We start from the raw sequence: 12,017 nt of genomic DNA, 5'->3' as shown, positions 1-12,017 counted from the left end.
AGGAGAATGAAGATATGTCTGAACTAGCTGATCTTGTGACGAGCTACGCCCGAAGTCTTGATTCGGGCATTGCCCGAATTGCGATGGACATGATCAACATGATCAACAACATGATCAACAGGATTAACAAGATCAACGTGGTCAACATTATCAACGTGACCAATATGTTTGATACTGATCAACACGCTCGGAGTCCTATGACCCGAGCTCGCTACCAAGCTTGCCATTCCGGCAAAGCATATAAGAAGCTCAACGGTCACTGTTTATTAGTTCTTTAACGAATTCTTCTCTAGTCCAATGCTACTTGTTAGTATCAACGACTCTAGCTCGTGACAGAGAATGAAGATATGTCTGAACCAGCTGATCTAGAGAATATACAACGGCCTTGTCGAGTACGGAAGAAGACCAGGATGCCAGAAGGATTTGAAATTGGAACCCCATGAGTGTATAATAGATCAAAGAAGCACAATACTATTTCCTTAAAAAAAATGGATTTTTAGTAAGATACTCTATACAGGCTAGATACTAGAAAAATACCAAAAAGACTGCATAAAAAATCATCTGACCAAAAGGTCACGAGGCTTAGCCTGTTTGCTACGTTTACCTAACCATTGGTTAACCGAAACCGCATTGCGGTCTTAAGCAGAAGACCGCAACCAAACCGCAAAATTTTGCGGTCTTGGATTAAAGACCAAACCGCACCGCAAAAATTTGCGGTCTTAATTTAAAGACCAAAACCATTTGGTTTTGGATATGGTTGCGGTTAACCATGGTCTTTGCGGTTAGTGCCGCAGTCTACCGTATAACTTGAGAGGACCGCCAGAGCAGTTCACTGCTTGGAAAGGCAGGGACCTGAATAATGATATAGTTGATGAGTGATGATAACAAAGAAATCATACTGAATAGCCCTAACAGTGAATGATCTGTCTTCTGCATGAATTGGCACATACTCATGAACATGCCAAAGGCGGTGTTGCCATATCGTAATAAATGGCTCGCAGGACGATGCCCGTGACCTAGGCGGTCGGCCCGGGCAGAATAATAAATGATATCTGATACGGAAATATATTGTGTTGTCAACCGGCGAAATGCTCCTCCTTACTAATCAATATCCAGCACCTTTCTCGCCTGATCGTATGATACGATTACACCGCCATAAACGGATTACAGCTATCCATATGGGCTGAGCTACCTTCAGATACCGAGATCCTTACCTCCTGAAGCTCTCTAAGTGCTATAAATTGTCTATACAGATCGTAGTTAGGAGATCAGACCTTCAATATAATCATTCGTTACACATACTAGTCACATGACCATTTTCAACGCTAATAACCACCTCGAGAGCTGACATATATGTGATTGGGCCCGCCGGAGCGCTTGAAAGTGCGACAGTCCACACATCAACCTGGACAAAGGGTACGGCCCCTCCCCCCAATCTATAGGTAGTCAAAACGGGCATCTGCCCTCGAAGACCTGGCCAGGGTAGCGCCGGATGCTTCTTCCGCTCATTTCCAACATATATTGTCCATAGTTGCTGCTTCAAACCTGTATCTAGCTAGTTTTAGGGAGTTCTGTTTAGACAGCACGTCCAGATGCCCCTGGGAGGCCGCAGATCACGTGGGCCCCGTGATCCGCCAAGTGACGTTAAATAATAAATTCAAATCAAATCAAATCAAATCAAATGACATATATGTGACCTTCATCGTGTACACCTGAGCCTCTGTGGCTGGCTTACACCACGTGATATAAGCGGCCTGAGAGATTTTGCCACTACACCAAAAAGGGTCAACCCTTATTAGTAAGGGCTTTTATTCTGGTTGTCACGGCCTAATCTCCAACCCCTGATCTGACCCCTCTTATGTATCCAACAGAGAGAGATTGAAGAAGAGGTCTATCGTCAATGAGATAGACAATCAACCGTCATATGGCACCCGATCTTTAGTAGGCTACGTTCGTGTAGTTGATACAGTTTCCTTCTGCCCTTTCCCCTCTGAGCATCTACAACAATATCATTAGCGATAGCTTCAGAGAACAACAATCAATCATCCTTCATACTTCAATTGAATTCATTGCAGAACTTGCAACAGGCAGCATATGCTTTCTGAACAGTATATACTTCTGGCTTGTATTTATGTCTTATATTGAATGGCGTTTCGGGTCCAGTAGAGACTATTTGCCAGTCATTAGTCGATTTTGTGGCAACGCTGGTTTAGGATGACTGCAAGGGCAACGTCCCTGCCTTTCATGATTTCGTCCTTGATTGGGGTCTGCATGGAGAGATGTTTAAACCGGCTTGCGGTCCGTTTAGATTTGTGTCTACGTTACGGTTTTTTACCACAATGTGCATCAGAAATGTCCGTTCCTCAAGAATGAATTTGCAATATAATCAGCCCACAAACGCATACAACGTTTTCAATCATCACAGTTCTCCCGAAGTAAGAGCGATCATCTGGACTTATACACCGAAATAGTAAATAAAAATGGTCACAGAAAACTTATAAATTTCCCAGATGTCAACCTGTAATGAACTGGTGCATCAGGGCTAATTGCCAAGCCGAGCCCTGCAGATACGAGTCATGGCTGCTGACGATTCTCTTCGTCATGCTCGAGCACGGCGTCAGCAACGACCGAAGTAACTGTTTCTCCGCAAAAGACCAGAATATCCCAGGCGTCAAAGCGATAGTAGCGGCTTGAAACGCTGGATGTTCCGGCGGCCGAGTGGAGGATTAAAGAGGGCAGGCGGGGACCCTGAGTTTCATGTAGACTCCGGTTCAGGGTTACGAGATACGGAGCTGACGATTTAGGAGATGTCCATGTTGATCTCGGAGAAATACTAGTTCAATGGTTAGCGGAGAGATGCCAAAGCACGGATGTTTCATCTATGCAACGGCTGCTATACGATGCTTGGCAGGCACCAGGAGAATCAACATAAAGCCATGAGCTCTCTCGAGGCTTGACTAAATGCCAACAAGCAATATGGCTCCTCTGATGGCTTCTCTGCTGAGACTGGCAGCACTTGCGGGTCTGCTCAGCCTGACTGAGGCCCAGATCCGGGTGCGGTTGATGGCCAGCAGCGTGCGCGATCTCGCCGAACCCGATTTCTCTACCTTCTCTGTCGAAAGCGAAGCCCAGAGCTCGTCTACCGAAATCTCCGGTGTCAATTTCACAATCTCTGCGCCGGATGGTTCGTACCTAGAAGGCGATTACTACAAGTATCAGTATACGCGGATGGTCTCGCACCTGGGCGAACGGGTTGTGAACCAGGGCATCACCACGTCTGCGGACAATCCGGGGCCAATCACCCTGAGCATACTGGGCTTGGAGGAAGGAGTGCATACACTACTCACCTGGCATAATCTCTGGTCCGATCCAGAGCACTCGGCGGGGACTATTGGCGTATCGGTTGGAGGAGAGGAGCTTACTTCGGTATGACTTATTCCATCCGTCTTATACTCAGTGCAGACTGACCGTCTAGGTTGAACCCTCGCTCCGGGTCGACAACATCTGGGAAGCGCAGACCTCGTACATCACATTCACGGTCTCTTCTTCCGACCCGGTAGAGATCGTCTATACCCCCTCTGGTGGCGATGGCCTCGTCTATCTGAATGGGTTCGAGATTGATACACCGGCCATCGGTCACCAGGTTTCGTTTCCTACCCCTGCCCATAGGGACCTGCATCTCGAGGCCGAAGATGACAGCGTCATGGCTTCTTGGAGAGCGCCCGCCGACGTTGAGAATCCGACGTATAATCTCTATCTGGGAACGGATCCAGCGGACCTGGCTGGATCCAGTGAAGGGCTGACAGAGACGACCGCGCTTTTTGGAGGTATGCCTCTTTTCTTTGGCCGTTCCAGCAGCACTAACAACAGGAAGGGCTGAACAAACTTGACACGTATTACTGGCGTGTTGACGTTGTCGATGGAGAGACCACGTACACCGGTCGCATATTCACCTTCCGTCTAGCTCACCTGGCGTTCCCTGGCGCCGAGGGATACGGGTACGGCCCCCCTTAGCCGTAACGCCATTTGGATGTACTAATATCGGTGAACAGGCGCTTCGCTCGTGGCGGCCGTGGGGGCAAAGTGGTCAAAGTCACCAGCCTTGAAGACACCGAAGACCCTGGAACCCTACGATATGCTCTCACCGTCGAGACGGGCCCACGCATTGTCGTCTTTGACGTCGGCGGTGTCATCACCACCACTTCTCGTCTCACCGTCACGGACGACCATGTCACGCTAGCCGGTCAGACAGCCCCAGGCAAGGGTATCGCCATCCAGGGCTGGCCACTAGGCCTCTCTGGTGCATCAGACGTGATCTTCCGCCACATCCGCGTTCGCCCCGGTAGCTCAACGGGTGAGACTGTCGATGGGATGGGCATGTCCGGATCGAACTATTGCATCTTTGACCGCTGCAGTATGGGCTGGGCGATCGACGAGAGTTTCTCATCCCGGACGGCCAAGAATATCACCTTCCAGCGTAATATGATCTCGGAACCACTCAATGTCGCAGGACACCAGAACTACCCCGAGGGCACGGCTCACGGGTATGCGGCGACTGTTGGCGGTGATGTTGCTAGCGTGCACCACAATCTGATTGCACATGCTGAAGGAAGAAGCTGGAGTATGGGAGGTGGAGTAGATGATAATGCAACGTTTGCAGGCAGATTGGATATCAGAAACAATGTGGTCTATAACTTTGGTGCGTCCAATTGCCCCCCCCCCATGCGCTCCCTGGCTTCCTGAATACCTTCAGAATGATGTACTGATGGCCCCGTCCGTGCAGGCAGCAGAGTTACAGACGGTGGCGCAATGGAAGTCAACTTCGTCGGCAACCTCTACAAGCAAGGCCCTGCCAGCGACCTCACCTACGCTCTGCGCGCTCAATACGAGGATAATCTCCCCGGCTCGCAGCAGTACCACTGTGCGGGCAACTCGATGCCCGGCGTCTTTGATCAGGATTCTACGCAGGTCGTCGATGACGGTACAGGCCAGACATCTGAGATTGCCTGCTACGCTGATATCAGCATTGACCCTGCGCCGAGCTACCAGAAATTCTTTGATGAGCCGTAGGCGTCCACTCTTCCTCGGTTCAAATTTATTAAAGTAACCGGACACTAACAACGAGCAGGTTTTTCCCGTCTTATATTACCGAGCAAGTTTCAGCCGAAGCCTATAAACTGGTTCTCTCTGACAGCGGCGCGTCGCAGCCTGTCCTTGACGACCACGACACTCGCATTATAACAGAGACTCTCGAGGGCACGGCCACATACTCCGGCTCCGTTTCAGGCAAGCTTGGTCTTATTGACAACGAGGCCGACGTCGGTGGACTCGAGGATTTCCCGGAGGTCTCGCGTAGCGACACCTGGGATGCGGATAATGATGGGATAGCGGACTGGTGGGATGGGTCTACTGGCGGCAACGGGTATACCGCTATTGAAGGATACTTGAACTTCATGGCTGAACCGCACCTCTTTGTCACTCCCAGTGGAACAGGTGAGATTGACCTGGCTGCTTTGGCGAGAGGGTTCGTTGAACCGTCATTCTCCGTCGATGGTACCAAAAATGCACTGGGAGAGGTCGCTGTTGATCGGTCCACAGCAACCTATACCTCAAATGGAGACGCAGGAATCGATTATTTCACAGTCAGTGTTGAGGATTCGGAGGGAAGTACTTGGGAACGAAGAATCGGGGTTGCGGTTTTTGAAGGTGCGGATGATGTTGAATAGATCTCTCTATCTCAACATCGCGTAGACATGTGCAATTATTAGTGGAGAAAAGAGTGATTATTAATACTGTTGACGCATTTTCCATGCTGCCCCTGTGGTGAAAATAGCACTTAACCTTGACCACTTCTAGCAAACCCCAAGTGACGGGGTCACCGACGCCCCGTCTTGTCTGATATGAACTTCACTAGAACGAGACTGCTTCGTGCAAAGGAGTGAAGGGCAGGATCCGTGCTTGGATTCTGAGTATCTACCGTAATCTTGCTAAGGCTTATAGTATAGATCCAATGCAGCACGTCAAGTGCTTGGCTGATTGAAAGCATACAAGAAGGCATAGCCCAGTTGCTAGAGATTCGCAGCGGACGTGAACCCTCAAAAAGCCTGTCATTGACAACGGGCAGCGAAGAAGGTTAACGGCATAGCATCCACAGGTCGCCGAAAGTGGTCCCACAACAGCATTGTGAAATCGCGTTGGAACTGAATATGAAAGTTCCTGCTCAGATCTCTTCCCAGCAACTCGCATCGGAACAGCATGCTATCAATCCCTGGACTCGGGCCTTGTGGCTATAATAAATCACCAACTGAGATTTTTCAAAGGCTGACCAAGTCCGCAATTTGGGCCCTTCCTCATGAATTTCATGCCGCTGACCGTGTCAGGCAGGTCGACGTGTTCCCAGTCTACCTACCTATAGCCCAGGATAGGTACCGCATTCCTTTTGATGGTGCCAGGTTCTTGTTTTGTGTTGTTGCAACCGTGAAAGGGATCTGTCTCCTATTTAGCCACAAAGAAGAGTAACTCTTACATTGCAATCGCAAAAGTCAAAAGGCATTACCTCCAATGACCACGTGGGTAAGAGGGAGAGCTACACTCACTATAAATATGGTGCAACACAATTGAAGATAGCCTCCCCAGAATCATCGCCCAAAGCATTTATCTGGTCCAGAGTCCGTTGTTATTCGATATCAATCTTCGCGTGCACCTCATGATATCGAGAACGGTGTAAGACGGTGCGCTGAACTTAGTCAAGGTCTTTGGACTAGGAGGAGGGGATGAAAGAGGCAAGTTTTGACGTCGAATGCCCTGAGGGATCGACTGTTGATCCTGTTCTTACCAAATGAGCGCTCCAGCTTGCCTCCCCGCCTGCAGACGACAGACACAAATTCCAGCAACACCGCGACCATATCGCGTGAACTCTCCCCATCCTTCATCTCCTCACTCAGTTGCAAGAGCCGGAGCCCCTGCAAAATTCTTCTACAATGGCAGCCACGACGAGATCTCCCTACCCTTTCTCTTTCACCTCACCCTCAGAAATGACGTCACAGTCACCCCCCAACAGCCGCGGGGCCATCCCCTCGCTTCAAGCCTCGCGTCTTCGATCGCTCATGCTTGAAGCGTACGCCGACCGATCCAAAATCCTCGCTTTTCCATGCAGCTACGATGGACTCTCGTCGCGGCTAATCGAGGAAGCCGGCTTCCCAATGCTCTTCCTGTCCGGGTTCGCGGTCTCCAGCACACATGGCCTCCCGGATACAGGCTACATCGCAATGGCGGAGATGTGCGATAAGATTCAGGAGACAGTCCGCGTAACGAGCCTACCGATCATGGTCGATGGTGATACAGGGTACGGAAGTGCGATGAATGTCAAGCGCACGGTGGAGAGTTTCGCTGCAGCGGGCGCGGCGGGGGTTATGATTGAGGACCAAACCTGGCCGAAACGTACGTCACCTATCGCATTCCCTTAATGATTTTAACAAGCCCTAAGATTGATCTTGTGGAAAGGCTGCGGCCACACCAAAGGCAAATCTGTTGTTTCTCGCGGCGAAGCATACGCTCGGATTCAGGCAGCCTGCGACGCGCGCAATGAGGGTCGTGACATATTTATTCTCGCTCGGACAGATGCTTTGATTCATGGATGGGACGAGGCCCTGACCCGAGCGAAAGAGTTTAAAAGAATTGGGGCCGACGCGGTGTTTGTAGAGGCATTACCTGATCGCGACGCGATGAAGCGCTGCGTCGAGGAGCTACAGATTCCGATGCTTGCAAATATCATTGAAGGAGGGATGACGGAGAATCTTTCTGCTAAGGAGCTGGCTAGCTTGGGCTTTGCGGCGGTCGCGTATCCGTGGACGCTGGTCGCTGCGAAGCTGAAGGCCGTTAAGGACGCGCTGGAGGGACTGAAAAGAAGTATGCTGGAGGATGCACCCCCACCGATGATCCTGGGATATGATGAGGTTTGCGAGGGAGTCGGCTTCAAAAAGTACTGGGTAAGGTCCCCATCTACAAGGATGATGTAAAAGATAGAACTGACGAAATAGGATCGGGAATCGCGGTACGAGTTTGATGAGGAGGGACTGGTCAATAGGAAGTAAATTATATGAATACAAAATATTAGATCCCTACTAGTTTAACTGCTGAACTATCCATTCTTAGAGAGGCAATGACATCATGTCAGAGGCGCCAGGAACGTCCCGTCGATCGCCATCAGATCTTTTTTAATCTCCCCGCAGTTCTCACCAAGACCTCCACCAATATCTCAATTCCGTCATTAAGCATGCCCCAAAAGCTCTTTATCCTTGTTTACAAAGGAGACCCCCTAGACTACTCCGAGTACCGCCACACAGCGCTCTATTTCCAGTTCGCCTCGTCTAGCCGGAGCATCATGCATGTCATCGGGTGCCCGGGCCTCTTCCGCTTCGCGCATGCCCGAGGCGCCGGCATCGACCCCGCGAATGTCGGGATTCTCGCCAAAGTCGTGCCAGTGACGGATATTCCGACGAAGATCGGCGAGGACTCGATATGTCAGACGGTCGAACGAACGCCAATTCGAAACGGGCGGGATGATCTCGATTGGAATTGTCAGAACTGGGTAGGGGATGCCTTGGCGAGGCTGGTGGACAGAGGGTGGATTACGCAGAAACATAGGGAAGATGCGATTGATAAAATGGCGGATGCTTGCTTAGAGGCGCGGGACGATGCAATTTGAGCCGGTACTGAGAATTGGCTTGTCTATCATGGATGAACTGCGGTCACAGAGTGGTGATTGCTCTTTCACCCCGGTGCTGCTTCAACCCTTCCTCGTTTCCTCAACGAGGCTCTGAAACCTCAGGAGAATTCTTCCTCACTGCCTCTCATCGCGGACTCACTACCCGTCATCGCCAAACTGCGCCGTTTGTCATCAGTCCGCTCGCCATCACCACTCTATGTTTCTTCGCGTGGGAATCAACACTTATCCTGGCACAATAGTCGACGTCTAGATACAAATGTGGCAAAGCTTGGATGACTATTGGGATTCGAAGAACGTCCAGGCGACACCTCTCTTTCGTCTCAGTTAAGCCGGAGGGAAGAAGGATTCAAAATGTCCATCCTACCTCTCCCGGATCACATCTCAATAATACAAGCTAACTACCCCTGGTGGTTCCCATAAAAAATCAAGGTCCCTCTGAGATTCCGCCATGGCGCTATGGAAAGCTAGCGCTGCTACCGATCGGGGAAGGCTACCTTGACCAGCGCTACGTAGAGATTCTGACAGCTCTAAACCTTCAAACCCAAGAAGGTCCGTCTTTTGGATCGTTGGCTTCCATGACGCGATAAAACGTGACTTGTTCTCTAACTTTTGCTGCCAGTTGAGCTTGCGCAGGTTAGCTAGAGATAATATCATACTCAAACGGCATTGTCGATTAAAGATCACGGCCAGTTCTTCGTCTTGGGTTAATACGGATAGAGGCGGAGGTGGACACTCCGAGATTCCGCCCCTGCCTTATACTCGAGCAATATTCTGTGAGAACGGAGATTGAACGCCGAAGGCGATTACTTGCATCCTTAGTTGTCATCTTACGACTACGGAAGGCAACTTATCACCCCAAGTGTCGTGTGACGAGGAAGGCGGAGAAGGGAATGCAAATGATACGCCAGACCTCAGCCACATGGTTATCAAGTCATCAGGTGCGAGCCAGAGTGTGTAACCATGATGACGAACTATGGCTGCATACAATGAACAGGAGATGAAACTCCGCCCAATACATCCCGATACACAAATACGAAAAAGATACGAACTTAGATACGAACTATAAATCCTATTGCCATGGTCTGGCAACCCGCAACGAATTGATCGAGAAATGTCAGAAAAGGGTTCAAGGAAGTCATTTTCCTGTTCAGAATCTACGATTATTGGTACATTATTAAAGGCGAGTTCAACTTTCCCAAGCTAAACGATATATCGGGAGATACGAAAGCCCTTCGGATATACGGATAAAGGGGCCCGGATAAACCCCTCAGCATCTCGGAATTTCCGATTCCTTCAAACAACCGGGTGGGGCATCGGAAATACGGATGAACCCTAACTATTCGAAGTCAACCCTTTCTTTTGGTTCTTCAGAATTCTAGAAGCATTCTAGAAGCGAACACGGACTCGATTGGTTGTTTTCTGAAAGTTATCAGAAGAAGATGCGGATGGTGATTCATAATCAGCGCAACATACTGTGACATATTGTGACTGAAGGTTGACGTGCTTCACTCGGAGTTAGTATTCCGGGGTCCAGACGACAAGCTTAACCTATTTAAAATTAAACGGGAGACGTCATACTTTAATCTTATCTTCATCGTCGGTGGATCCTGCATAATTCCTCATCTTGCCCCTACTTAGTTGCCAACTGCCTGTCCAGCAAGCAACCTAGGCTGAAAGGCTGAAGCCAGGACGGGCACAATGGCCGCCATGGATGACGAGCAGGAGAAGAACGAGCACGGCAACGAGCTCTCGCGCACCAACACCAACCAGTCCATCGCGGATACATTCTCTCGGCCGCGCGAAATCGTCTTCGTTATTATAGTATGCATGTCGCAGTTCATCACGCAGGCGAATGTCGGTGTCTGCCTGTCGCCCCTGGATATTGTCGGCGGCGAGTTTGGGCTCAGTGAGCAGGGCGGACTGGCCTGGTTCCTGGCTGGATACTCCCTGACAGTCGGCACCTTTATTCTTGTCTTTGGTCGATGCGGGGATCTCTTTGGGTACCACCGGATGTATATCATCGGTTTCCTTTGGTTGGCTCTCTGGTCGCTCGTCGCGGGCGTTAGCGTGTACTCAAACTATATCCTGTTTATTATTTCGCGTGTTCTGCAGGGCCTAGGGCCCGCGATGCTCCTGCCCAATGGGCTGGCTATTCTCGGCGCGACATATGCGCCGGGGAAAAAGAAGGATATGCTGTTTGCGCTGTTTGGAGCGACGGCTCCCAACGGTGCGATTATTGGTGGTGTATTTGCCGCGCTCTTCTCCCAGCTGGCCTGGTGGCCCTGGACATACTGGTCTATGTGCATCGTCTCTGTCGTATGCGCCGGAATCGGCTACCTCGTCATCACGCCGATCCACCACTCCAAACCGACAGATAACCTTTTCGTCTCGCTCGACATCCCCGGCGCGTTCACCGGCATCACCGGTCTAGTTCTTGTCAACATCGCATGGAACCAAGCGCCTACCGTCTCATGGGCCGAACCCTACGTGATCATCCTGCTCATCCTAGGCGCCCTCTTCATAGCTGCCTTCTTCGTCGTCGAATTCAAGTACGCAAAGCACCCGCTCATCCCCTTCCACGCCTTCTCCACGGACGTCTGCTTCGTACTCGGCTGCGTCGCAACAGGCTGGGGCTGTTTCGGTACCTGGATTTACTACTCCTGGCGCTTCCTCCTCGACTCCCGCGGCGCAACGCCCCTCCTTGCATCAGCACAGTTCATCCCGCCCGGTATCTCAGGGCTTCTCGCCTCCTTCGCGACGGGGTTTCTCATGTCCCGCATCCGCCCGCCACTGATCATGTGCATGTCTTTAACCGCATTTACCCTCGGAACGATCCTCATCACCATCGCACCGGTGCACCAAACGTACTGGGCTCTTACGTTTGTTTCACTTATCATCATACCCTGGGGCATGGACATGTCCTTCCCCGCTGCCACGTTGATGCTCAGCAACGCCGTTGCGCGCGAGCACCAGGGTCTTGCGGCGAGCCTGGTCACAACGATCGTCAACTACAGTATTTCTCTCAGTCTTGGGTTCGCCGGTACGATCGAGAGCCAGATTGTGCACGGTGACTCACCCGAGGACCGGTTGAAAGGGTACCGCTCAGCGCTGTATTTTGCGATTGGGCTGGGTGGTTTAGGACTTTGTCTTAGTGTGCTTTATACCATGAAGAGTTATTTCTGGGGTCGGAGGACAGATGAGGTTGAGAAGAGGGAGAAATCTGTGGAAAGGGAGTGTGAAGAAGACGGCTCGTAGCCGCTGGCTAGGCTTTTGGCAGGGAAAGAGGCAG

General features: G+C 50.8%; 4 protein-coding genes across 4 annotated transcripts; 3 read left to right on the top strand and 1 right to left on the bottom strand.

Moving 5' to 3' along the window:
- Positions 1 to 546: 546 nt before the first annotated feature.
- On the bottom strand, positions 547 to 1,022 carry BDW70DRAFT_145010 (uncharacterized protein). Its single transcript, XM_073738353.1, has one exon. It carries the CDS (start codon positions 958 to 960, stop codon positions 796 to 798), a length of 165 nt encoding a protein of 54 aa, XP_073591193.1. The 5' UTR covers positions 961 to 1,022; the 3' UTR covers positions 547 to 795.
- A 1,954-nt stretch (positions 1,023 to 2,976) lies between these two features.
- On the top strand, positions 2,977 to 5,801 carry BDW70DRAFT_166164 (pectin lyase fold/virulence factor; the record flags this gene model as incomplete). The annotated part of the gene is made up of 6 exons (XM_073741922.1): positions 2,977 to 3,426; positions 3,476 to 3,827; positions 3,875 to 3,998; positions 4,053 to 4,699; positions 4,784 to 5,066; positions 5,129 to 5,801. The coding sequence occupies 6 exons, from the start codon at positions 2,977 to 2,979 to the stop codon at positions 5,724 to 5,726; spliced, it is 2,454 nt and encodes an 817-aa protein (XP_073591192.1). The 3' UTR covers positions 5,727 to 5,801.
- Positions 5,802 to 6,980: 1,179 nt separating this feature from the next.
- BDW70DRAFT_164554 (Pyruvate/Phosphoenolpyruvate kinase-like domain-containing protein) lies at positions 6,981 to 8,707 on the top strand (the record flags this gene model as incomplete). The annotated part of the gene is made up of 4 exons (XM_073741494.1): positions 6,981 to 7,440; positions 7,504 to 7,988; positions 8,040 to 8,089; positions 8,155 to 8,707. The coding sequence occupies 4 exons, from the start codon at positions 6,981 to 6,983 to the stop codon at positions 8,705 to 8,707; spliced, it is 1,548 nt and encodes a 515-aa protein (XP_073591191.1).
- Positions 8,708 to 10,435: 1,728 nt separating this feature from the next.
- On the top strand, positions 10,436 to 11,983 carry BDW70DRAFT_154251 (MDR family MFS transporter; the record flags this gene model as incomplete). Its single annotated transcript, XM_073739802.1, has 1 exon — positions 10,436 to 11,983. The coding sequence occupies one exon, from the start codon at positions 10,436 to 10,438 to the stop codon at positions 11,981 to 11,983; it is 1,548 nt and encodes a 515-aa protein (XP_073591190.1).
- Positions 11,984 to 12,017: the final 34 nt, after the last annotated feature.

The sequence above is a fragment of the Aspergillus foveolatus genome (assembly GCF_047715535.1).
Source record: "Aspergillus foveolatus strain CBS 279.81 unplaced genomic scaffold BDW70scaffold_116, whole genome shotgun sequence".
NCBI classification, from domain to species: domain Eukaryota; kingdom Fungi; phylum Ascomycota; class Eurotiomycetes; order Eurotiales; family Aspergillaceae; genus Aspergillus; species Aspergillus foveolatus.
This window is presented reverse-complemented; position numbering and strand designations above follow the sequence as displayed.

Coding starts and splice junctions, on each gene's coding strand:
- BDW70DRAFT_145010 (XM_073738353.1), bottom strand. CDS start 960: ATGTTCATGAGTATGTGCCAATTCATGCAGAAGACAGATCATTCACTG.